This window comes from Trifolium pratense, linkage group LG2, assembly GCF_020283565.1.
Source record: "Trifolium pratense cultivar HEN17-A07 linkage group LG2, ARS_RC_1.1, whole genome shotgun sequence".
Classification (NCBI taxonomy): Eukaryota; Viridiplantae; Streptophyta; class Magnoliopsida; order Fabales; family Fabaceae; genus Trifolium; species Trifolium pratense.
Genome location: NC_060060.1, coordinates 35,748,100 through 35,774,007, shown reverse-complemented (window position 1 = coordinate 35,774,007; position 25,908 = coordinate 35,748,100). Strand labels below are relative to the sequence as shown.

Genomic DNA, 25,908 nt, shown 5'->3' with positions numbered 1-25,908 from the left:
TTATTTTAATCGTGTGGTTCATACCAAATTTACCACATGGGGTTGGTCCTTAACACCACATCAACCAACGTTAGATGCTTCTGTGTTTCAGTTTGTTTTTTGAGAGTCAAAATAAATCCAACGGTTTCATTTAACTTTTTTTTTGGTACATTGATACAACCGTTTATTATGTGTATATGTTTTTTTTTACAAAGTTTATATTACATGTATTTGACTTGTCAGTTTGTGGCACTTATTTTGCTTCAAAAAAAAAGTTTGTGGCACTTATTTTGACAATATGAAATGTTAATTTTTTATTTTTCTTTTGACATCTGAAATGTTTTTTTTTTCTTTCTTTTTTCCCAAGTAGTCTTAGCGGCTAGAATTTCACTTTATAAAGTGAATAAGTGTGCAATGTCCCTACCAACTGAGTGGCGAGTTATGCTCACGGTGACTAAATGTTAATTTTACTACAACTAAACATTGGTTGCAAAGTATCAAATACTGAATTCTCATGAAATACAGCAAGAACAAACACAATTTGAACATCAAACGCCAACTTTGCTAAAGTTTAGTCTATATATACAAAACCAGATAATACATGATACATAGTGTTGGCGTTGTATGGTTGGCCTCATTTTGCTAAAACATGTGATCTTTCTTGATGTGGAACTACATGCTTCCACCATCCAGTATAAGCAAGATGTTCGGTACAATGCTTCAACATTGGATACCACATCCAGTAGGCCGGGCCTGTGTATGTTGAGATCTCGCGCCTAAGTTCTATTTATGGAATCCACAATAAATGGTCGTTTGTGATAAGGAGCGTTGTCACGCATAATTATTAATGGATCTCGTGATCAAGTGTTGCTTGTTAATCAGATCTTCAAGTTAAGGAAACAAAACATTTGAATTAAAGATTATTTCTTGAAAGGAACCATTAATCATGCTGAGCTATTGAAGCCTAATTGAAGACCTAGCCTGAGCTCGTGAAGGTTATTTAAAGAAGGTTGACTCCATTGTTCAAACAACTGAAACCAGAATTGAGTCTTACAAAGCGTGAGTTTAGGTTTTAGTATTGTGTTTATTGTGTTCTAAGTCTTGTGTTGATTTCCCACTAGACTAGGAACTGTGTGTTTTTTGCATTGTAATATCTCTGGAGCTTCTAAGCAAGGAGATAGTGTGTGTGAACCATTCCTAAGCTTTGAAGTACGGAATTGGTGTGTGTTTTATGAAGTGTGTCTTCACCTATTGAATCTAGAAGTGTACGATCACAGTGGCTGTGATTAAGAGGAGGTGAGCGGAGGTTCTCATACCTAGGTGTGTCTTAGGTAGGATATAGCACGGGTGGTGATTAGGTGAGAAGTCATAAACGGGAGGTTTTATTGATGGCTTCAAACTAATACTATCATAGTGGATTCACTCCTGGATTGGTATCCCCCAGAGTAGGCTTATGCTGAACTGGGTTAACAAATCACTGTGTTAATTTACTTTCAGTTTATTTAGTTTATTATTCCTTGTGTATGCGCTGTTGGATGTTGGATCATTGATTCACGCATTAAAAGTGAACTAAAGTGGTGAAGCGTTGAGTACAACATCTTAATACTAGTGTGCCAGAATTTCAATTGGCATCAGAGCAGGCACCCTGCTCGAAACTCAGGGTGAGCTTCAGGGACGGAAATTTCTGGTGAGATGGACAAGGAAGGAGGAACGGTCTCTAAACCACCACTGCTAACTGGGCCTGAGAACTATGACTACTGGAAAGCTAAGATGATGGTGTTTCTTAAATCCATTGATAGCAGAACATGGAAAGCTGTAGAAAATGGATGGGAACCTCCCATGGTCATTGATAAGGATGGGAAGGTTACAGGTGAAATCAAGCCTAATAGAGACTATTCCAAGGACGAGGATGACTTAGCTCTGGGAAACTCAAAAGCCTTGAATGCCATATTCAATGGGGTGGACATCAACATGTTCAGACTTGTTAAACGATGCACTGTAGCCAAACAGGCGTGGGAAATACTCAGGAAAGCACATGAAGGAACCAACAAAGTAAAGCTGTCCAAACTTCAGATGCTTCGCACAAACTTTGAAAATCTGAGTATGAAGGAAGAAGAGACTATTCATGACTTTCACATGAATATTTTAGAATTTGCAAATTCATTTGATTCCTTGGGAGAACCCATATCAGATGAAAAACTGGTGAGCAAAATTCTCAGATCTCTACCTAAGAAGTTTGACATGAAGGTAACAGCAATAGAAGAATCTCAGGATCTGGCCAACATTCAAGTAGATGAACTAATAGGCTCACTTCAAACCTATGAGATGAGCATAAACCAAAGAAAAGAAAAGAAAAACAAAAGTTTGGCTTTTACTTCTAATACTACAGAAGATGATGAGATAGATATGGAAAGTGATGAAAGTTTATCTGAAGCCATGGTGTTACTTGGAAGACAGTTCAACCGTATCATGAAGAGGATGGATAAAAGAAATAAATCCAATGGTCCAAGCACCAAATCTGACTTCAACAATAAGTTCCATGGTCCAAGCACCAAAACTGACTTCAACAAACCTGTGTCCAGTCAAAGGAGGACCAGAAGTGATGACAAAAGTACTTCATCTAGAGGAGTTCAGTGTCATGAGTGCGAAGGATTTGGTCATATCAAATCTGAATGCCCTACTTTTCTGAAGAAGAAGAAGAGTCTTGCTGTTACTTGGTCAGATGAGGATGATTCAGAAGAAGATGAAGGTGAATCTGCAAAACTTGTCAATGCATTGACAGGTGTCTATGAATCTGATGTTGAATCCTGCGATGAAACATCATATGAAGAACTTCTGGCTACCTATAAGGACTTATTCATCAGGAGCAATGAATTCTGCAAAGCCTTGGAAAAACAAAAGGAGACAAATTGTCAACTTCAGGCCGAGAAGAATGAATGTCTGGATATAATTAAGACTCTCAACAAAGAGATTGAAAAGCTGAATGAAGACTTGGAGCATGCTAGAAAACAAGTTAGGGTCTTTGCATCAGGAGAAGAAAAGTTTCAAGCCATGCTTCTAAAACAAAGTGCTGGTAAGAAACCTATTGGTTTTGATTACGAGATAGTGGATCAAGAAATGGGTTACAACGAAGCTACAATCACTACCCCCATTGATAAAACTTTTCCTGTTAGTGGTGGGTTACTACCTCCTCATCCTCCCACACATCAGGGAACTGACACATGGTTAAAACCCAAGCAGCATGACCAGACTAACTCGATGCCTCAACACCCGCCTCACCATCGATATAACAGGTCAAGATCTAGGACTAAAAGAAGGAATTGGAGGTGTCATTATTGTGGTAGGAAAGGGCACATTAGACCTTATTGCTACAAGCTGTACGGATATCCACAGAATTCACGGCCACTTGAACCCAAATCTGAGAACGTGAATGTCAAGAAAGAGTGGAAGAAGAAGGAAGATGGTGTAAGCCTGATAGCTCATACTTCACTACGGGCATCATCTAGACAAGATTGGTATTTTGACAGTGGATGCTCTAGACACATGACTGGAGTGGAAGGGTATCTAGCCAACCTAAGGTCCTATGCCACAAGCTTTGTAACATTTGGAGATGGAGCTAAGGGAGAAATAAAGGGAATTGGGAACCTAATTGATAATGGGTTACCAAACTTAGACAATGTTCTGTTAGTAAAAGGACTTACAGCAAATTTGATCAGCATCAGTCAACTATGTGACCAAGGAATGAAGGTGAACTTCACTCAATCAGAATGCCTTGTTACAGATGAAGAAGGAAGACTGATAATGAAGGGAGTAAGGTCCAAAGATAATTGTTACTTGTGGGTGTCTGAAGAAGGAAATTATATGTCTACCTGCCTCATAAGCAAAAATGAGGAAGTCAAACTCTGGCATCAAAAGTTAGGTCATCTACACCTGAGAGGAATGAAAAAGGCCATAGCTGAAGAAGCAATCAGAGGATTACCCAAGCTAAAGATAGACGAAGGAACAATATGTGGAGAATGTCAGATAGGCAAACAAACCAAGGTGGCGCACCCAAGGCTTCAACATCAATCTACTACCAGAACACTTGAATTGTTACACATGGATTTGATGGGACCTATGCAGACTGAAAGTCTTGGAGGAAAAAGGTATGCTTTTGTTATGGTGGATGATTTCTCTAGATTTACATGGATAAACTTCCTTAGAGAAAAATCAGATAGTTTTGAAACATTTAGAAACTTATGTGTACAACTTCAAAGAGAAAAGGGGTCTGTCATTATAAGGGTCAGAAGTGATCATGGAAAAGAATTTGAGAATAGCAAATTCTATGATTTCTGTGCAGCAGAAGGTATCCAACATGAATTCTCTGCTCCTATAACACCACAACAAAATGGTGTAGTAGAGAGAAAGAATAGAACCATTCAAGAGTCTGCTAGAGTAATGCTTCATGCCAAGGGTCTACCATATCAGTTCTGGGCAGAGGCTATGAGTACAGCCTGCTACATACACAACCGTGTAACACTCAAAAAGGGAACATCTGTAACCTTGTATGAATTATGGAAGGGAAGAAAGCCAACTGTGAAACACTTTCACATTTTTGGGAGTAAATGCTACATCCTTGCTGACAGAGAATCAAGACGAAAACTTGATCCTAAAAGTGAAGAAGGTATATTTCTGGGATATTCCTTGAATAGCAGAGCCTACAGGGTCTATAACACAAAAACCAAAATCATTATGGAAACGATCAATGTTGTGATTGATGATGCACCATCCACTCAACCATCGGATGTGGAAACAGAGGTTGAACCATCTCCTGAGAACTCTGATGAGATGACACAAAGTGAAAAGTCTGAATTAAAAGGTGATGAATCTGATCAAGACTCTGCACCTGCCCCAGCAAAAGCACCATCTATTAGGACACAGAAGAATCACCCTAAAGATCTAATCATAGGTGATCCAGACCAGGGCATTGCTACCAGAAGAAAGATTGATGCTATCTCAAACACTTGTTTTGTATCAAAATTTGAGCCTAAAAACATAAAAGAGGCTCTTACTGATGAGTTCTGGATTGAAGCAATGCAAGAGGAATTGAATCAATTCAAGAGAAATGAAGTCTGGGACCTTGTTCCAAGACCACATGGAGTAAATGTCATAGGCACTAAATGGATATACAAGAATAAGTCTGATGAGAAGGGTACAGTAACAAGGAATAAGGCAAGACTGGTAGCTCAAGGCTACACTCAGGTGGAGGGAATTGACTTTGATGAGACCTTTGCTCCCGTGGCAAGACTAGAATCCATAAGGCTGCTTCTTGGTGTAGCTTGCATCCTCAAACTCAAACTCTACCAAATGGATGTCAAGAGCGCCTTTCTAAATGGGTATCTTCATGAAGAAGTATTTGTTGAACAGCCCAAAGGTTTCATAGATCCAAATCATCCGGATCATGTCTACAAACTGAAAAAGGCTTTGTATGGCTTGAAACAAGCACCAAGGGCTTGGTATGAAAGGTTAACTGAATTCCTGATTAACCAAGGATACAAGAAAGGTGGAAATGACAAGACCTTATTTGTCAAAGAAATGAATGGAAACTTGTTGATAGCACAGATATATGTTGATGACATAGTCTTTGGAGGGATGGCGGAACCGATGGTCCAACACTTTGTGAAACAGATGCAGTCTGAATTTGAGATGAGCTTGGTAGGAGAATTAACCTATTTTCTTGGATTACAGGTGAAACAGATGGAAGACACAATATTTGTGTCTCAAAGCAAATATGCTAAAAATATCATAAAGAAATTTGGCATGGAAAATGCTGCACACAAAAGAACACCTGCTGCCACACATCTAAAATTAACCAAGGATGAGAAAGGTGTAGATGTAGACCAAAGCCTGTATAGAAGCATGATAGGGAGCCTACTGTACCTCACAGCAAGCAGGCCTGACATCACCTTTGCTGTTGGTGTATGTGCTAGGTACCAAGCTGAGCCAAAGATTAGCCATCTTACACAAGTAAAAAGAATCTTGAAGTATGTCAATGCAACCTCTGATTATGGAATAATGTATTCCCATACCAACAATGCTAGGTTGATGGGATATTGTGATGCAGATTGGGCTGGATGTGCAGATGACAGAAAAAGCACCTCTGGAGGATGTTTTTATCTAGGAGAAAATCTTATCTCATGGTTTAGCAAGAAACAAAACTGTGTTTCTCTATCCACTGCAGAAGCTGAGTACATTGCAGCTGGGAGTAGTTGCTCTCAATTATTGTGGATGAAGCAGATGCTTAAGGAATACAATGTTGAACAGGATGCTCTAACATTGTACTGTGACAATTTAAGCGCCATAAATATTTCAAAAAATCCTATTCAGCACAGTAGAACAAAGCATATTGACATTCGCCATCACTTCATCAGGGATTTGGTGGAAGAGAATATTGTGAAATTGGAGCATGTTGCAACTGAAGAACAGGTAGCTGATATTTTTACCAAAGCTTTAGATGCAAATCAGTTTGAAAGGCTTAGGGGCAAATTGGGGATTTGCCTATATGAGGAATTATAGCAGTTAAGGCATTATGTGCGCGCAACCGTTTTGTTCTCCAAATTTCATCTATTGGCGCACGTAAATCAAGGAAAGACAAAAAATACTTTCCATAACTGCTCTATTACACGCAATCAACTCTCATATCATCATTATTTCGTTCCAAAACTTTCAACTTCCTCTGAACTTTCTGCTGCGATCCTCAAACACAAATCATCATCTCAAATCATCAAAAATCTCAAAAACTTCAACAAGTCCTTTGTGAAAATGTCTCAATCTTCCGGTTCCGCTCAGATCAAAAACAAAATTGCTGATTCTGTTAGGTCTAAGAAGAAGAAACCCCAATCTCCCATAAAAAGGGGTTTGAGCATGTCTGATCTATACTTGAATAAGGATCTTTCTGAAACTGCGAATGTGGAATCGCATGATGTTGCCTCCGGCAAAAATGCGAATGTTGAATCGTCTGTTAAGTCTGTGTCTGAAAAGGTGAATCAAGAAAACCCTTCTGTAGAGGAAAACCCTAGTTCTGTTGCAACCCTAGGAAAAACCCAAAATATTGCTGAGAATGTTGGTGTGAGCAATAATCCTAGTGTCCCTGAGAGTATGACAGTTCCCACGAATGTCATAACTGATGTTGCTGAAAAATCTCAAGAAAAGGCTGTTGTAACCGATGCCCCAACTGGTGTTGAACCATCCTCTATACCAACTGATGCTAAGAAGGATGTTGAAGCATCCAAAGGAGGATCTAGCCCACATGCTAACACTGCCACTGGGTCGTTTGGCAGTGGATCTAATACTGAAGCTTCCACTGAAGAGGAAGTAAACAAACAAAGTACCCCTGAAGATGTGGCTGATTCTGAACCAGAAAATGAAGCTGATGAAGATTCTGAGAAAACCACCAATGAAGAGCAGGACATAGTAGATGTTGATGAAGTCCCCTCTGAAGAAGATCTGCAACCTCCCCCTACTCAGAAAGGAATTGGGAGAAGACTAAGAAGCAGGACCACTACACCTGCACCTGCTGTTACCACTACCCCTGCTGTCACCAAGAAAGCAAAGGACACTACTCTGAAGCCTGTCAAGTATGGGCCTAAGAAAAGTTGGAGCAAGTCTATACCTCCTCCTGAAAAGAAAAAGGGTGTACTGAAAAGAAAGAGTGCACCATCAAGTGACTCTGAATTTGAAGCTGAAAAGGATGACTCAAGCATCAAGCCTCCTGCTAAGAAGGCTATGTCTGCTAAGAAGGCCATGCCTCAATCTGTTGCTCCTGACATTGAAGACTTTCCTTGTGACAATGTTTCATTTCATCTTCCATCCTATGCTCAACGATGGGGAATCATTTGCAAACGAAGATTGGCTCTGGAAAGGGAACTAGGTAAAGATATTCTGGAATGTGAAGAGATTGTGAGTTTGATCAATGATGCTGGATTGATCAAAACTGTGTGGGGCTTAGGCTCCTGTTATGAGAAGCTGGTTAGGGAGTTTGTTGTCAACATTCCTATAGGTTGTGACAATCCCTTGGACAAAGAATTTCAGAAGGTATTTGTTCGAGGAAAATGTGTAACATTTTCTCCAAGTGTGATCAACAAGGTGCTAGGTAATGCTGATGATCCTCACCCTGACATAGATGTATCTGACAATGTGGTCTGCAAAACTATCACAGCTGAAAAGGTGAAAACCTGGCCAAAGAAGGCAAAAGTACCTGCTGTCAAGCTAACCCAAAAGTATGCCATCTTGAATCGTATTGCATCTGTCAACTGGGTTCCTACAACACATGCATCTGATATTGCAACAAATCTGGGTAAGCTCATTTATATGATTGGTACTGGTACTAAGTTTAATGCTGGTCTATATATTTTCAATCAAGTTGTGCAGCATGCTAAAACCTCTGTCACCAAGCAACCCATTGCATTTCCAACTTTGATCTGTGACATCATCTTGTCCCAACATCCGAATATAAGGAATGAGGATGAGTCTGCTAAGAAAAGGGCAACTCCTTTGTCCATTCATCAGAAGCTGTTCAGTAAACAGCATGCTCCAGATATTGCTGGACCATCAAATGCTGCTGCTGACATTCCTATGACAAGGAAGGAGATGATTGCTATGCTGGAAGCAAACTGTAAAGAGCTAGATGAAAAGAAGTTGCAGTTTGAAAGGATGATACATGCTCTCAGGGTTGAAGAGGCTGCAGCTCAAGCAGCTGATGCAGATGATGATGGTTCTGGTGGTGGAGAAGAAGCTGACTCAGATACTGAAGGAGAAGAAAGTGATTCCTCCCCAAGTGCTTCTGTGTAATTCTGATGTTTTCTTATTTGGATTTTATCTTTTTGTTTTGCATGTCTGTGGGCTGAGCCCTGAATTTAGCACCTAGTGTGCATGGTTTGTAATATTTTGTCTGCACTTTCTGTTCTGCTACTATCTGCACGGTTCTTGGATATTTTTTTTATGCAGTTCCCATTTTGTCTATTTTATGGCTAAAAAGGGGGAGTAGTTATTGTATGCCATAATAGATGCTGAGCTTGATGTGCCATCAGATGCTGGATCATCTGAATACTCCTATGCATGAATTAAGGGGGAGTAAGACGAACTTGGTACTCGTTTCTATTCTTGAGGGGGAGCAATATTCTTGCTTAGCACACAATGTGCTACTGCATGTTGAAGCATCATCTGTTCTTGAGAATTTATTTTTCTCAGCTTTGAGGGAATTTATTTTTCCCCAGTGTTTCTTTTATGAGAATCTTATACTCTCTATTGGCAAATTCCTGTGAGGCTCTTGTGCTTATCCTTCCGCTGTTGCATGCCTCTGAAGGTCTAAATTGATACATATTAAATATGCTATTTGTATATGAGGGGTTATTAAAACAAGCATGTTAAATTGATCTACTTTACTTCATGACTGTGTGCCTACGTTGAGTTGAAGAAAGGTAGCTTGTGTATCTCTCTAGAAAGGTTGAAATAATCTTAGGATGTTTTAGCCAAAAATTGCCAAAGGGGGAGATTGTTGGCGTTGTATGGTTGGCCTCATTTTGCTAAAACATGTGATCTTTCTTGATGTGGAACTACATGCTTCCACCATCCAGTATAAGCAAGATGTTCGGTACAATGCTTCAACATTGGATACCACATCCAGTAGGCCGGGCCTGTGTATGTTGAGATCTCGCGCCTAAGTTCTATTTATGGAATCCACAATAAATGGTCGTTTGTGATAAGGAGCGTTGTCACGCATAATTATTAATGGATCTCGTGATCAAGTGTTGCTTGTTAATCAGATCTTCAAGTTAAGGAAACAAAACATTTGAATTAAAGATTATTTCTTGAAAGGAACCATTAATCATGCTGAGCTATTGAAGCCTAATTGAAGACCTAGCCTGAGCTCGTGAAGGTTATTTAAAGAAGGTTGACTCCATTGTTCAAACAACTGAAACCAGAATTGAGTCTTACAAAGCGTGAGTTTAGGTTTTAGTATTGTGTTTATTGTGTTCTAAGTCTTGTGTTGATTTCCCACTAGACTAGGAACTGTGTGTTTTTTGCATTGTAATATCTCTGGAGCTTCTAAGCAAGGAGATAGTGTGTGTGAACCATTCCTAAGCTTTGAAGTACGGAATTGGTGTGTGTTTTATGAAGTGTGTCTTCACCTATTGAATCTAGAAGTGTACGATCACAGTGGCTGTGATTAAGAGGAGGTGAGCGGAGGTTCTCATACCTAGGTGTGTCTTAGGTAGGATATAGCACGGGTGGTGATTAGGTGAGAAGTCATAAACGGGAGGTTTTATTGATGGCTTCAAACTAATACTATCATAGTGGATTCACTCCTGGATTGGTATCCCCCAGAGTAGGCTTATGCTGAACTGGGTTAACAAATCACTGTGTTAATTTACTTTCAGTTTATTTAGTTTATTATTCCTTGTGTATGCGCTGTTGGATGTTGGATCATTGATTCACGCATTAAAAGTGAACTAAAGTGGTGAAGCGTTGAGTACAACATCTTAATACTAGTGTGCCAGAATTTCACATAGAAATCCAAACTAAAAAGTTCTTGAAACCTTTATTCATGACATGAAATAAAACACTTGTTCAGTCTGATTACATGATTCCGTCCATTCCATACCTATTGATCTATCTCCCAAAAAGGGATTTGAACCACCAAATACCTTTGGTGTCTTCAGGACCTTCTTGCTCAGGTGGAGTGTCACTCTGTGGAGTCTTGCGCAATTTGCTCACATCATACCCTTCTCCCTTAGCTTTCTCAACAAGCTGGTTAAAGATTTCTTCATCCAAATGGGGTTGCCTGCATAATATCTACAGACCAAAAAATGATCCAAGTTATGGTAAGAAACAAACACATCACCAATAAGATATTTAAAAGCCTAACAAATACATTTTCTTAGTTCTAAATTGTGGTTGTGGTACACCTTAATCATATTAGGACACTATTTGGTACACTTTATTTTTCAATGCTTCTCAAAAAAGCACTTTAATTAGGTTAGATCAAATTTTTCAAAAATATCAAAACTTATCAAACTAATTACAAGTCACTTAACTAGACAAGAAGGCCATTGAATCATTTAGGACTTGCATCCATATATATAACCAAGACTAAAATTATAAATAATCTTCTCATATACATCTCTAATCAAATATAAATGAATTATACCAAAGAGTTCAATCTATGAACAACTCTAATCAAATATTGCAGAAAAATATAGGCAAATGTGGCCAATAAAACCACAATTATGATCCCAATGTGGAGACCTATATAACCCTTATATTGTGACTGCAAACTGCAATTTAGAACTACCTAACCGGTGGCAATGCAATACACCATCAATTATGCTCTTCTAGAGTCTATACTTCTCCAATTCATTTCGAAATCCAATTCATTTTTTATCTCCCAAATTATGATACCAAAAGCATACTAGGCAAGTAAGATTTTTATATTTTTTATCAACCAAAGAACCATATATCAAAAACAGCATTCTATTTTTTTAATTTTTTTTTTGAATTCCACCTTTTTAAGGTGAATAAATGGAGTCTCCGGGATTCCAACCGAGACTCCAAATGTGATGTCTCTCCCAACTGAGCTATGGTTAGGGGACTCTAAATTAGCACAAGGCAAGTAAGAAATCAACCTAAATAACCTATTAACATAATCAAAGATTTTGAATTTTGACACATCAAGGGTTTCAAAACAAAAACATATCCTTTTTTCTTCAAACCCAAATAAACACAAATCAATCCTATTCACAAGGTCAATAGAATTGAAAAAGAGAAATAACAACATAACACACAAAGTAAAAAGCAAAAGCCAAAAAAGAAAATAACTTTACTTACCCAAAGATAATTCCTGCTAGGTTGTCCAATAAGAGCATAACTATAATCATCATCAAGATGTAAAACCCAATAATCACCAGTAACAGGAATAATAGGCAAAAAAGGAGGAACATAGAATTTGACTTTGAGTTTAGCCTCATCACTATTAGGATCAGCTTTATAAGCAATACCTTCAATGTAACTTCTTTTTCCACCACTCCAAGTCTCATTCAAAACATTAACAGTACCATCATCTTTGAGAGTGTACGTTGCTCTTGTGTTACATCCATCACTTGGTTGAAACCTTGATGGGAAACAAGCTATTTCGTACCATCGACCCATGTAACGCTTCAAGTCCACACCTTTTGCAACCTCCATTTCTTTGTTTGCCATTTCTTTGTTGTGAGTGATTTTGTGATTGATTATTGTTTGTTGTAGCAGGAAAGGAAACAGAAAAGAAAGGGTTTTTACGGCGATTTTCTGATAAGGTTTTGGAGTTGGATGTGTGCTTTTTGTAGAAGTAACGTGGGTTTCGAGCGTTGATGTGGGGAAGCCTCAGCCTTACACGTGTCTCATAGAATCATAGGACAATAGGATGACAATGGCTGTTTGTAGAATGTTATCGTAATCTCCAGACTGAGGTGGACCCCACACAGAGATCGGCATTAGTAACCGACCGTAATTCATTGAAATATTTTTAGGGGGATTTACGTTCTTCTGCTATCAGTTTAATCTGGTTCGGCGTCAGTTTTGACATTAAGTTATTTCAGCTTTTTTCTGATGATAGTTGTGAGGGACCGAACCACGATTCTTTCTATCAAATTTAACGCCAATTATCACCAAACCAACTAACGATTGGTGCGTTGTGTGCAGTCTAGTAAACATCAACCGTAGTGCAGTTTGGTAAACATTGACCGTAGTGCAGTCGGGTTAGTAATAACCGTTAATCAAAATTATAGGAGTACGATTTAAAAATTAAGCTTAAACTTTTAATTTATGAACAATTAAAATTTAATATAAAATTTAGACCGTCTAATCTTGATCGAACGGTTCATTTACAACGACTGCGTGCAATCAATTGCGATGAATCCAAATTCTTTTTAGGGTCATCCCCTAAATAGTGTCCCAAATAATGATTAAAGAAACAAAAATGAAATAAAAGAAAAAGTTTTAAGTAGAAAATATTTTTTTAAAAAAAATTTAAGTTAATGAATATACTATTTTTAATTTTTAAGATTATATTACAATTTTTATTTCATTAACTATTGTCCTGGTCCTGGACACTGTTTGAGTGCATAGGCCAAATGATTAACTATTATAAATTCTCACACACACAATGAAGAGACTATTGTTCAAATCTCGATCATAACATTCGGCTTAGCAATTTCAACTTTTTATGACATCTTTCTCTATCTATTTTCAATTTTGCCATCTCCCTTAATTTTAACATTTTTTAAGTAAATTCTGATTAATAACTAGATTTTCACATTTTTAAAGTAAATATCAAGTCATGTGAGTTTAATTCAATTGATAGGATATCACATTATATATATAGGAGACGAAGTTCGAACTCCATACATGTCACTTATTCACTTTAAGTATAGTATTAAACTACTTGATAAAAAAATTGTGTTATTGCATAGAAATTAATATAATATTTTTCTTTAATTGGTGTTAATTATCATAGAAAACCCATCTTGATTGATTATCTAAATCAGATCACACTCCACAACAATGATATGACCCATACCCTTATCTTTTTCACATCAACCATGTGTAGAGTGATGCAGAATAAAGTATACAGTATATCATAGGATCCCCACTGCTTGGCCAAAAAATTCAACAAATTAAAAAGGAAAAGTAAACAAACTAATCATCAAACTAACTCCAACTTATCTTACACAATTTGAGCATCAAACTAACACCAACTTATCTTTAATTTAATTACATAACAAGCTAATACATTATTATTATATAGAAATCCAAACTAAATTGACTCGATTGGAGTTCTAGAAACCTTTATTGATGACATGAAATAACCACTTTCTTCAGCCTGATTACATAATACTGTTTGTTGATAACCATATATACCTATTAATTTATTTCCCAAACAAGGACCAAATACCTTTGGGTTGAGGACCTTCTTGCTCAGGAGGTGGAGGATCAGTCTGTGGAGTCTTGTGCAATTTGGTCACATCATACCCTTCTTCCTTAGCTTTCTCAATAAGCTGGTTGTATATTTCATCATCCAAATGGGTCTTCCTGCTTAATATCTAGGAACCAAAATTTATCCAAGTTATGGTATAGGAAGGAATGGTATAACTATAAATACACTCATGACATTAGAATTGAAAGATATAAGAACATAGATACAGTAACTACCCTTTACTACAAGTTCCTTTGACCCTTTCAAAGGTTTTAAATATAAGAGAAACTATATTTTTTAATATTTTTTAATTCATTGAGAATCTAATACATCTGGTCTATAATATGGACTATATACATTATAAAAAATAAATTAATTGAAAGAAACAATTTGAAGAGATAGAAAAAATATGAATGGATAGTTGAGATGCTATCACCACGGAACGCATGAGAAAATGAGTTGAAGAAGATCCAAATTATGTAATTTTTTATTTATATTAGAGACCAAAAAAAGTCCTTAGTGTTTAAGAAAAAAATAATAAATATACCTAAATATTTAAAGGAATTTTTTTATATATTTATTTTTCCAAAAGGGGCATAAATACTACATAATATAAGGTGGAAATATAGAAAAGGAAGATAAGGGTTGCTTACCCAAAGATATTTAGTGGTAGGCCCTCCAATGAGAGCATATTGATAATCTTCATCAAGATACAAAATCCAATAATCTCCAGTAACAGGAATTATTGGCAAAAATGGAGGAACATAGAATTTGACTTTGAGTTTAGCTTCGTCGCTATTGGGGTTAGCCTTATAAGCACTTCCTTCTATGGAGTTTCTTTTACCACCATTCCAAGTTTCATTAAGAACATGAACAGTTCCATCACTGTTGAGAGTGTAGGTGGCTCTTGTGTTTTCACCGTTTTTGGGAGTAAAAAATGAAGGGAAAGAAGCTATCTCGTACCATCTACCCATGTACCTCTCTAAATCTACACCCTTAACAACCTCAATCTCTTTGTTGTTTCCCATTGTTTGTTGCTGATTTTATGTTATTGCTGGTAGAGAACAGAGCAAAACAGAATAGAACAGAGGTTCTTAGTGTTTATGGTGTTAAGAACATGAGTTTATATGCTGGTTTTGAATCTCAATATGTATGATAAGATTCTGTTCATTTGTTGGAGCATTGACGTCGTAGTGTGTGGAGACATTTGAGCCTTACAATTGTACCAATAAAATAATGCATGTCGATCACTTAAATATTTTCTTATTCCTACAAAAAAAAAAAAAAAACTATGTTCAATAAAAAATAGCGGATAGTTAATAAGTTAGGTTTTTAAAAAATATTTGCCAAATAAATATTTTTTTCATATAAACTTATAAATTATAAGTTCAAAATTTGACATACCAAACAAACAGTGTTTTTCTCCTTGTCAGGACTTGAACTTGGACCTCCAACTCTTTAACTTTTAACTAGTTTAATAAGTTGAGCTAGCTTTTGATACATAGATAATTCCCATGCACACACTTTAAGTCATTGTTATTGAGTTAACATGTAATTTTTTAATGATTTTTCTTGCAAATATATTTGAAATATTATAAAAATATACTTCGAAACAATAAGTTTTACGAAGTGGTCCACCATAGACAAGTGATCTACCGATTATGAGTTTTACGAAATTCACTGTTGGATTGAAAGTTTATATCGTATAGATTATCCATAATTTTTTAAAATTTTTTTGAAAATCATTTGATATGTTATTGAGACACATCAAAATTTATGTTATTTAATAAACTGTTAATCTTGATTTGTCTCAATAACATATCAAATGATTTTTAATTTTTCTAAATTTTTCTATGGATGATCTATATGATATAAACTTTTAATCCAACGGTTGATTTTGTAAATTTCGTATTCATTATAATGTTATTCATGACTGGTCCACCATAGACCACTTGATGAAGTGATCCATATTAGAATTTACCCTAAAAATACAATATGATTTTTAAGTTTAAATTTTTGTTACTTTCTACTTGAATTTTGACATTTAAAAAATCAAGAAGCTACTTAAGAGTGTCTAAAAACTCCCTTCGAAAATCTGTTTAACATATTCATAAAGTCATGAATCTACTTTAAGAGTTTTGTATGAACTAATTTTATGATTTACTCATAAATTATATTTTGGAGTCGGTTGGTTTGTTGCTTCAATACCATACCACAAACACCTCTAAATTATGGTTGTTTTTTTACTTGGTTGGAGTCTTGTCAATTATTTTTCCATTGCAACATAAAGGTAGTTTGGCGATAAGTGCAAAACGCCAAAGTTACGTCCTTTCAATTTCAAGTGTGAAGCCTTGAAGCCCAAGAGACGATACTTGTTCATCAAGAAATGGATTGTGGACCAAAGTGTCCATCTCAATCAAATGCTTGAAGCTCAACTCAAACCATATTCGATCAATTACAGCGTTGAGTCGATACAAATGTGAAAGCCTTGAAATTGTAAGAACGAAAGCCTTTAAGCACAAGAGAAAATGCTTCGTGAACAAGAAATGAATCGTGGACCAATGTAACTATTTTGATCATTTGCTTGAAGTTGAACTGATCCAACTGTTAAAGTCTCACATCATTTGTAAGATGATCTGAATATGTGTCTAAAAAATAGAGGCAATTCCAAGATGATATCAGAATTTGCTCCAAGATTCGCTATTAATTTCTGATGAGATCATCCATCATTTATATTTGCACCCTAAGCCTCAGTTGCGATTCTATGAGCGCTATACTTACGACTTTAAAGAAACAACTTATTTTTCTTCTAAATTGCTTATCAAACCATTTTTCCCTAATTTTGAGTTAAATATATTTTTAGTTTGAGTAATGCTATTTCTCGCGAACATACATATCAAAGGCAAGAGTTAGATTTTGAATTTGCTGGGATATATGGGTAGATGAAAATAAAAGAGATCATGAAATCGGTTGTAATTATATTTTTGTGTTGTCGTGATTAATATTTTTGGAACACTTAGGTTTTGTTTGGCAAAATTAAGCTATAAGCTAGCTTATAACTGAAAAGTTACCCGGTTGAAATTAAAGTGTTTGGTAATGGTAAAATACTAAAATTAGCTTTTAAAATTATTGATAAATATAAAAAGACAAAAAATGACATGTATGTTAGTGGGTAGTTTTCCTCTTTAGTGGATAATTTTTTTATTTTATAAAAAATAATAAAATTAAATTAAATGTTAGAAATAGAAAAACTGCAAAAAGCTATAAGCTATAAGCATTGTTGAACTTAAAAGTTAATAAAAATGATTAACTAAAAATTTAATCAATTTTATTCAAGTGATTACATGAGAGAAACCCAATTCCTCTACTATGATGAGTTTATAAGCTACTACACTAAATAAACTTGTATACATGAAAGACTAAATACATATTTTCCTAGATTTTATTTCTGCAAATCAACATACTCCCTCCGGTCCTTTTTATAAGGAACACTTTGGAAAAAAAACACACCCTAATACTACGGCTGCCCTCCCAAAAAGGGATAATTAATCCACCAATTTTTTTTTGGTTTCTTGACGGCCTTCTTACATAGGTGGAGGATCACTCTGTGGAGTCTTGTGCAATTTGGTCACATCATACCCTTCTTCCTTAGCCTTCTCAACAAGCTGATTGTATATTTGATCATCCAAATGGGTCTGTCTGCATAATATCTAGGGACCAAAATAATCTAAATTATGGTAGGAAGGAACATCGATATACATTCATGACGTGATAATTGAAATAATTACACATGAACGAAAAATAGACAGCGATCTATTTTTTTCTTATGAACTAAAAAGTTATAAGTTTATAACATAAATTTGTCAACATTGATAATAATTTAAGAAAGCAAATAAATTTGTCAGTGTTGGACACGAAACAGACTTCTGATTAAAAATTCGAAGGTAAATGAAGGTTGCTTACCCAAAGAAATAGATTGGTAGGTCCTCCAATGAGGGCATATTGATAATTTTGATCAAGGGACAATATCCAGTAATCTCCAACAACAGGAAAGATTGGCAAGATTGGAGGAACATAGAATTTGACCTTAAGTTTGGCCTCATCGCTTTTAGGGTTAGCTTTATAAGCAATTCCCTCTATGAAGTTTCTTTTACCATTATTCCAAACCTCATTTAGAACATGAACAGTCCCATTTTTGTTTAGAGTGTAGGTGGCTCTAGTGTTTTCGCCATTTTTCGGCTGAAAAAATGAAGGGAAAGAAGCTATTTCGTACCACCGGCCCATGTACCTCGCCAAGTCTACACCCTTCACGGCCTCCGGCGCGGTTGCCATTGTTTGTTGTGGATAGAAAGAGAGATATACAATAAAACATAACATAACAGAACAAAACATTGTGCTGGCCATGTTTCTCTGTGTTTTATGGTCGTAAGTCACTACAAGAATTTATTTATATAGTGGTTTTGAATCTTAGTTTTGTAAAGTTCTGTTCATTATTAGGATAATAATATCAGGATATGGATACGTTTTTATTAACGGTGCCTATTTTTGGTTATTTGTTTAATTGTGTGATATTTGTTATTGACTGTGAATTTATTGTTTTGTTGTTTCCTATCTAATAAAGAAAATTGAATTCACACTGACACCGGGGTTTATGCCGTCAAAAGAAAATTGAATTTACACTGGGCTTTATGCGCTCATTATTATCAACAACAAAAAAATAAATTGAATTCACACCACCAAAAAATAATAATTTGAATTCACTTTGGTCAACTTGTTCACACATTTGGGACATCGGCCCAATTTTTAGTTTTGATATAGCGGCGAGGAGTTTAAATAATTCACATTTGGTATTCGATCATTTGTGCGTAATTATAGATTAATTTTTAGAGTCTCCTTTGTTTATTTCCTTAATCTCATTTAAATATGGTGTTTCTCCACAATCTTTACAGGAACTAGACAACCATAAGATCATCTATTGAATTAAAACAACAAATAAGGTCTCTATATTTATTATAATTCATCTAAACAGTAGAGTTATATATTTCGTAGCCTATTGTTAGTCTTAGAATTGAGAGTTAGACACAATTCAATCCGACAAAATCGGATTATAATGTGATGATTGTCTTTACTTTATAAACACATATTCAGGTCATCCTGTAACCGAGGTAAGACTTCTTAACACATCCCCTCGCACGCGCGATGATATAAATGGTTGATTATCCGATCAGAAACCCGATAGAAGGCAGTCTAGCAAATCATGGAGGAGACTTTGATATCATCTTAGAATTGAGAGTTTGGCCTAACCGAACCCTACAAAACTGACTTGTAAGGTGAAAATTGTCTCTACTTTATAAAACAGAGACATCGAAATAGTAATAAGCCTTTAAAGTTTATAGCCAAGTTCATACTTATTGATATTAATCCCTACTTTTCTCTTCTTCTTGATTTATTCTTCTTGATTTATTAAAGAGAAGAAGTGGTTTTTTACATAATTTTTTCTTTTCGTATAGTTAAATACATGTTATTTTTACATATATTCACTGTTTCTTTCGTGTTTGTTGTTTGTGATTACATCGTCTTATTGTGAATTTGTTTATTTTGATTTCTCATTTTAGTGTTGTGTTTTCATTTTTTCATCTTAGTGTAGTGTTCATTTTATTATTGGTCCTCTTAAAAAAGGATAATTCATTCCTTAACAAAAATAAAATTAATTTTCTTAGTAAAAAAAAAAAAGAGTCTTCTTAAAAAAATAACTTGCAAATACCATATTGCCCTATTGTGAATGATGAATAACCAAAGAAACAAAGCGATAAGATAAGCCATTTTCAATTTCCACCATCATCACCATGGAAGCCACTGCAACATTACTCAGCTTTTCTCTTCCATCCACCAAAACCCAATCTTTTCAAATCCTAAACCGACCCATTAACCCATTCAACCCACCCACTTCCTTCAAACCAAGACCCATTTCCAAAACCCACCGTTTTCTCCCTTCCATCAACGCCGCAATTTCACGCACAAGGAAGGAAGAAACAGTTGAAACCGTTAAAGATCAGCTCGAAAACTGTTACCTTCTCGCTGGAATCAACTACAAAGGTTTGACAGTGAAGCAATTTCAAGAACTTCGAAAATCTCTTCCAGAAACAACGAGTCTTTTGGTTGCTAAGAACACTTTGGTGTATAAAGCACTTGAAGGAACTCAATGGGAAACGCTGAAACCATGTATGAAAGGTATGAATGTGTGGTTATTTGTTCATACTGAAGAAATTCCTTCTGCTATTAAGCCTTATAGAGATTTTCAGAAAGAGAGAAAGCTTGAAGAGAATGATTTTACTGGTGCTGTTTTTGAAGGAAAATTTTATGGTCCTGATGAGGTTAAGAAACTTGAAACTTTGCCAACACGTGCTGAGATTTATGCTAATTTGTTAGGGTCTTTGAAAAGTCCTTCTTCTGCTTTGGTTACTACTATTCAAGCACCTGCTAGAGAACTTGTTTTGGTTCTTAAGGCACATATTAAGAAGCTTGAAGAACAGGAACAGGGTAGTGCTGTTTAATAGATAAGTTTTTTCAATCTTATTTGTATCTTAATTTTACAAGTTTATACATTTATGATGTTACAATGTGGCTTTTGTTTATTGCATTTGAGTAAGTATGTTTATGTTTATGTTTATGTTCTATTTCTATCGGATTGATTAATTGTACAACTGTACATTGATGAATTGAGCTTATATCAGAAAATGTAGAATTGTGAAGATAAAAAATCTCTTTCTGTTAGGGTAGGGATGATGGATATTTTGTTCACATTGAATGATGCAATTTCAGAATTATTGGTTATGTTGAAATTTTGATATGTTGGAGATTTTCTTGAAGTGTATGTCGTTTATACTGTTAGTGTAAGAAAAATTACATCATCCGGAGTCTTAGAATTTGGGTTGGGCTTAACTTAACCCTTACAAAACCGACGTTTAAGTCACATTCATTCAATTGATGAATATTTAGTGTGGTGAATTGAATCAGAAAAGCATCTGAAAACGTGGGTTGTTTGATTTTCATCCAATTGGACTGATCGACTAACTGAATGTAATGACTATGTCGTTTTTAACATGAGAGAAACCATTTGGATCTAGAATTAGCACATCCTTATCCATTAGTACAGTAAATTGTAGCTATCCAATGCAAACTAAGAGTGTGATTGGTTTGGCTTCCAAACACATTGAAGGTGCATTGGACGCCATAACGCATCGAACCAAACACAATGTGAAGTTGTAAGAGATGCAACAGTTGTTTCTTATGAAATCTCTACAAGTACCCTCACCAAATTTTAGCTTACTAGAGCATTTCAAGGCTCACCACCACACAAGTTATAAACCATATATCTATATACTGGGTATGAAAAGGAACATATAGATATAGCCAATCCCATGTGAATGCTTGAAAAACATCTGTTATTATGCATACAATTTGTGGCATTGAATTTGTTTATAGGCGATAATTCATTTATTCTATCTATATGATATTTCTATCAGGAAAGATAGTTTTATCATGTATAGGATGTTAATTATTTGGGTCGTTTTGAAAAAATCATAATGGGACACAATGTTGTTTAGTAACATGGGAAACAAATGATAATTCATGAATTCGTCAATTTGTTTCGCCTGAATTGTATTTAGCCACGCAGACTATTCTTAACACTTGTTTGGATTCACGTTCACATTTTGTTTCTTGCATCCCAAGGCAATTTGAACGCCGGTTTGAATGTGAATTATCTAAAGCTACAAATAGTAGGCTTGTGGAGGGCCGTGTGTTGCCACTGCAGATACAGTAGTCTCCAACACTCTTAAAATTGTTGCATAGAAAAGGGCGTGTTTGTACTATAGCCCCCCATGGATGCCATTATTAGGTCAAAATCAATGTTGATGCCATACTTTTCATTCTCTCAGTACAATCCATTTCTTGCTGATGAAACAGATATCAATTGCACAAGATAACTACAATTTTTTCACCTGAACAGTTGGTAGGTTGATATTGTTGAAAGAGATTTTGCCCATGTTAGTAAACTTGCATAAAGAGATTTTGTTGAAAACAACATAGAACACCTTAGTTGTGTTCAATTAACAAATGTCGGATATGGCTGTTTGGTTTGAGGTACAAACTAAAGAAATGAAGGTACATATGTGAGATAGAAAGGTTTTCTTAATTATTATTATTATTATTATTATTATTATTATTATTATTATTATTATTATTATTATTCATTTCTTTGCATATGAGAGACATATAATAATAATTAGTTCCATATAATTCAACAAAATTTTGGCTATATAGTCTAATTCAAAAATCAGAAGTAAAAAAATAATCATAAATCATATATATATGCAGAGAAGGAGATGCTGACAACCCAGTGACTAAGAAAATATTTTATACATAAAAATTTATAAACATAAATATAATAAAGGTTTGAGAAATTTGACAATTAACACATAAAAAAAAAGGTAACTTCACCACTTCTAACTTACAACCACTTGAGCTACGATTTGTAGCTTCAACAAATTCATGTCCAAACAGTCTTATGATGCAAGAAACAAATTTTGAACATAAATCAAACTATTGGTTAAACCACTTGATGAAAAACTCGAAAACAAGATTAACTTCCATGACTTTGAGAATCTTGGTACATCGGAAGGAATCAGCTGCATGATCCAACACTGTGCATCAAATTTTCTGATTTTGACACTGCATAATAAACAGATTTTCATGAAATGTTATACTTAAAACAACTGATGAAACACTTTATTTCAGTCGAAAACCAGAACCGTATGAAACACAGTTAAAAAGAAACTAATATGCTTAAAAGTGAACCAAAGACAAGAATACTTTTATCATACATACCTATTTGATCCTTTAACTTATTGTGTCATCCAAGGAGGCATAATTACTCTGAATGAATCCTTCTAGAGAAAGCATTTGCTCAAAAAAGCAATCACCATTTGATTCAATTCTTGCATCTGAATAGAATTTCTCAACTTCAGGCATCTGAGTAGTTGGCAGACTATTATTTTGGGCTAAACTATGTCCCATGGAACTATTGTCTCCATTAGGAGAAGCTAGAGAATCCAAGGTAGTATTGAAGGCAGAACCCGCATTTTGCTGCTGCAGGTAACATGCACCCTTTACAACACTCTCAAGTAATCCATCTTGACATTGCATCATTTCCTCCGAAGGAACAGTAACGGCGCTCGTCGAAGAAAAATCAACTGGAGTTTTCCTAAAATGCGCACTGAGAGAGGAAAACTTTAAGTTATTGTGAGACATTTGATCATTGTTAAAATTCCCACTCAGTGGAGAAGAATTGGCAGCAAAGTTAGAAAACTGAGCTGAACTCTTCCAGCTTTCGCTGAGCCGATTATAATCTAATGAATTAGAGGAACCGCTTGTGGCATGGTTAAAAAGTTCTGTTTTCACAGCAGCACCTCCAACAGAAGAGTGATTTATGAACAGTCTTGAATTATGTGTTAGCAGGTGATTACTTGGGATGCAGGAAAGAGAACTATTAGCATTACTAACAGTAGCTTTGATATTTTGAAAGCTAGTGGAAGCTGTAAATGCACTTGAATCATCAATTGGATTTAACTTCATATTACCGGTTGGATAACTGTTCTGCTGAAACTGGTTCATCGACATAGATGTTCGGATGCCTTGTAAAAAACTTGAGCTTTCTTTTGCAGAAAACATCCGCTGCTTGAAACTGTTAAAGTTTGGAGATTGAAGCGCAAGGACTGGTGCGGAAGAATTAATTCCTTTCAAGTTCAATCTAGATGGTGTGTTTAGCCGACTAAATATGTCGCTAGATGCATATGGTGTGCTACTTAAGATTCTTCTTGATCCAGACAAGGAGCAAAACCCACCCACTGAACCCATTTGTGGGTGAGAATCGAGTGCAGCATCTACTCTAGCCTGTTTAGTTGGTCTTTTCAGACTAAGTCTGTATTTCTGCAATCGAAAAACGAGAACGAGCTTATACGCAGTTTTCATACTTGTATTTCATAAGCTAGCTTGTTGAAATTTCAATGAACAATGGATAAAAAAAAACTTTCACACCATTAATTTCCTAAAAACATAGGTATAAAAGCAAATTATCACCATTGACTATGACCTTGTTTGCGAAAAGGTAGTAGTAAAATATTTACGACAAAAGGGGAAGTTAGAATTTGTACCTGCAGATGGCTAGCTACATTTTCCCTTGTAAGCCCTTCAACATTCATTAAGTCAAGTATTTTCTTAGGATAAGCCTCTGCAATAACAGTTGAAGAAACTACATATTAGGAACAAAAATATCCATATTTAAGTATCAATTATCAAATGGTTATATTAAGGTTCCATGTTCTCAATTATCAAATGGTTAGAAAAGTATAAATAAATAAATCATTGTCACATAAACTCACTGTCTAGTCCTAGTTGACTAACTACAGAAACAAATTGTTTATGCAAGTCGTTATCCCAAATGAAACGAGGTTTCTTCCGAGTCGAGCGTTGCTCATCATTCTCGTCATCATTATCTTCTTCCGATTCCTCCTCCTCCTGCTCCTCTTCTTCTTCTTCTTCTTCTTCCTCGCTTCGTTCTTTTCTTTTAGGTCCTCGGATTTGATTCTTGTTAGCAATATTTTCAGATGTGGTGCCTGGATCAGATACCCCATCCACATTGCTGATTTTCTCCTCATGAGCAACGGCATCTTTATTCTGATCCTTGCTTTCAATCTTCTTTCTCTTTCTCACTACATGTTGCCATATGTTCTGAAGTTCTTCCATTCGAATCGGTTTCATTAGATAGTCACAAGCGCCGTGTATCACACCTTTCATCACCCTCTCTTTATCACCATTTCCTGACAACACTATACCATACACAAAAAATTCATAAGTTAAAGATACTATCTGAATGAGTAGTGAATTTTAGCTGAATATTATTTACATGTTATGATAAAGGTGTGTGAGCTTACTGATAAATGGTACATCCATTTCAAGTCCAACTTGCTTAAGGAGCTTAAATCCATCCATTTCTGGCATATTTACATCACTAATAACAAGGTCAAACATATTTCTATTTTCCCTCAACATTTCTAGCGCTTTCACTGCTTCTGTAGTTGTCGTAACTGCAACAACCAAAAATCAGATTAGTGATTCTTACTTAACTGCAACTTTTAAGTAACAACTACGAAACATAGACACGGACATCTGACACGTCACAATTCACATTGATGATCATTTGAGAAAATAAAATGATTGAATGTAACATGTGTCGGTGCACCCCTACATAACTTACAACCAAGAGGTTGTGATTCAAACCCTAAAAACTAATATAACCGATAATTTACTAACGACTAACATTTGCCTATTAAAAAAAAGGGTTTACTATATCATATATACTTCCAAGTATATGTTTAGTCCATTGCATGAAAGGATGAATAGAAAAGAAAGGCAACGAACCGTTATATTTGCATTTGCGAAGCAAATTCTCCAACAACTTGAGACAAGTCCGATCATCGTCAACAGCCAGAACACGCAGACCATCAGGAAAATCGTCACCGGAAACATCATCACTCACCAAACGATCCTCCACAACCATAGTCTTCGGAGCCTCTTTAGAGAGAAAAACACAAACTTTCAATGACTTGGCTCTTGCTGTATTGTTGTGACTTTTCCTAAGAACACAAATGAATAAGGTTTTTGTCTCTGATTATATTTGTTGTGAACTTTCTAAGAATGGAATTATTTTCATGATTTGATATGATTATTTCCAAATTCAGGTTTTATGGACATTAATCGTCGACATTAATCGTGTACTTATTATGGCATGTAATCATTACCAAATTTATTTTATTTTCATCTCAATCAAAACAAATTACCAAATTTATTTACATGTTATGTTATTATCATGATACAGG

General features: G+C 35.5%; 6 protein-coding genes across 6 annotated transcripts; 2 read left to right on the top strand and 4 right to left on the bottom strand.

Moving 5' to 3' along the window:
- Positions 1 to 519: 519 nt before the first annotated feature.
- Positions 520 to 12,308, bottom strand: LOC123906303 (temperature-induced lipocalin-1-like). Its single transcript, XM_045956192.1, has 3 exons — positions 11,845 to 12,308; positions 10,526 to 10,812; positions 520 to 587 (listed from the first exon to the last, which is right to left on the bottom strand). The coding sequence occupies exons 1-2, from the start codon at positions 12,214 to 12,216 to the stop codon at positions 10,630 to 10,632; spliced, it is 555 nt and encodes a 184-aa protein (XP_045812148.1). The 5' UTR covers positions 12,217 to 12,308; the 3' UTR covers positions 520 to 587; positions 10,526 to 10,629.
- On the top strand, positions 6,781 to 9,079 carry LOC123904647. Its single transcript, XM_045954283.1, has 2 exons — positions 6,781 to 8,779; positions 9,048 to 9,079. Exons 1-2 carry the CDS (start codon positions 6,781 to 6,783, stop codon positions 9,077 to 9,079), a joined length of 2,031 nt encoding a protein of 676 aa, XP_045810239.1.
- A 1,193-nt stretch (positions 12,309 to 13,501) lies between the features above and the next one.
- LOC123909712 (temperature-induced lipocalin-1-like) lies at positions 13,502 to 15,238 on the bottom strand. The gene is made up of 2 exons (XM_045960592.1): positions 14,623 to 15,238; positions 13,502 to 14,096 (listed from the first exon to the last, which is right to left on the bottom strand). Exons 1-2 carry the CDS (start codon positions 14,995 to 14,997, stop codon positions 13,923 to 13,925), a joined length of 549 nt encoding a protein of 182 aa, XP_045816548.1. The 5' UTR covers positions 14,998 to 15,238; the 3' UTR covers positions 13,502 to 13,922.
- Positions 15,239 to 17,275: 2,037 nt separating this feature from the next.
- Positions 17,276 to 18,533, bottom strand: LOC123908631 (temperature-induced lipocalin-1-like). The gene is made up of 2 exons (XM_045959326.1): positions 17,933 to 18,533; positions 17,276 to 17,679 (listed from the first exon to the last, which is right to left on the bottom strand). The coding sequence occupies exons 1-2, from the start codon at positions 18,371 to 18,373 to the stop codon at positions 17,554 to 17,556; spliced, it is 567 nt and encodes a 188-aa protein (XP_045815282.1). The 5' UTR covers positions 18,374 to 18,533; the 3' UTR covers positions 17,276 to 17,553.
- Positions 18,534 to 19,707: 1,174 nt separating this feature from the next.
- Positions 19,708 to 20,644, top strand: LOC123909857 (50S ribosomal protein L10, chloroplastic). The gene has a single exon (XM_045960786.1). It carries the CDS (start codon positions 19,816 to 19,818, stop codon positions 20,521 to 20,523), a length of 708 nt encoding a protein of 235 aa, XP_045816742.1. The 5' UTR covers positions 19,708 to 19,815; the 3' UTR covers positions 20,524 to 20,644.
- Positions 20,645 to 22,579: 1,935 nt separating this feature from the next.
- Positions 22,580 to 25,589, bottom strand: LOC123909856 (two-component response regulator ARR12-like). Its single transcript, XM_045960785.1, has 5 exons — positions 25,451 to 25,589; positions 24,964 to 25,116; positions 24,412 to 24,858; positions 24,184 to 24,260; positions 22,580 to 23,959 (listed from the first exon to the last, which is right to left on the bottom strand). Exons 1-5 carry the CDS (start codon positions 25,587 to 25,589, stop codon positions 22,871 to 22,873), a joined length of 1,905 nt encoding a protein of 634 aa, XP_045816741.1. The 3' UTR covers positions 22,580 to 22,870.
- Between the last annotated feature and the right edge of the window lie 319 nt (positions 25,590 to 25,908).

Coding starts and splice junctions, on each gene's coding strand:
- LOC123906303 (XM_045956192.1), bottom strand. CDS start 12,216: ATGGCAAACAAAGAAATGGAGGTTGCAAAAGGTGTGGACTTGAAGCGT. Junction 10,813..11,844: donor CTAGCAGGAATTATCTTTGG/GTAAGTAAAGTT, acceptor TTTGGTCTGTAG/ATATTATGCAGGCAACCCCA.
- LOC123909856 (XM_045960785.1), bottom strand. CDS start 25,589: ATGGTTGTGGAGGATCGTTTGGTGAGTGATGATGTTTCCGGTGACGAT. Junction 24,859..24,963: donor AATGGATGTACCATTTATCA/GTAAGCTCACAC, acceptor TGTATGGTATAG/TGTTGTCAGGAAATGGTGAT. Junction 23,960..24,183: donor ATGTAGCTAGCCATCTGCAG/GTACAAATTCTA, acceptor TTTCGATTGCAG/AAATACAGACTTAGTCTGAA.
- LOC123908631 (XM_045959326.1), bottom strand. CDS start 18,373: ATGGCCAGCACAATGTTTTGTTCTGTTATGTTATGTTTTATTGTATAT. Junction 17,680..17,932: donor CTACCAATCTATTTCTTTGG/GTAAGCAACCTT, acceptor TTTGGTCCCTAG/ATATTATGCAGACAGACCCA.
- LOC123909857 (XM_045960786.1), top strand. CDS start 19,816: ATGGAAGCCACTGCAACATTACTCAGCTTTTCTCTTCCATCCACCAAA.
- LOC123904647 (XM_045954283.1), top strand. CDS start 6,781: ATGTCTCAATCTTCCGGTTCCGCTCAGATCAAAAACAAAATTGCTGAT. Junction 8,780..9,047: donor AGATACTGAAGGAGAAGAAA/GTGATTCCTCCC, acceptor ATGTGCCATCAG/ATGCTGGATCATCTGAATAC.
- LOC123909712 (XM_045960592.1), bottom strand. CDS start 14,997: ATGGGAAACAACAAAGAGATTGAGGTTGTTAAGGGTGTAGATTTAGAG. Junction 14,097..14,622: donor CTACCACTAAATATCTTTGG/GTAAGCAACCCT, acceptor TTTGGTTCCTAG/ATATTAAGCAGGAAGACCCA.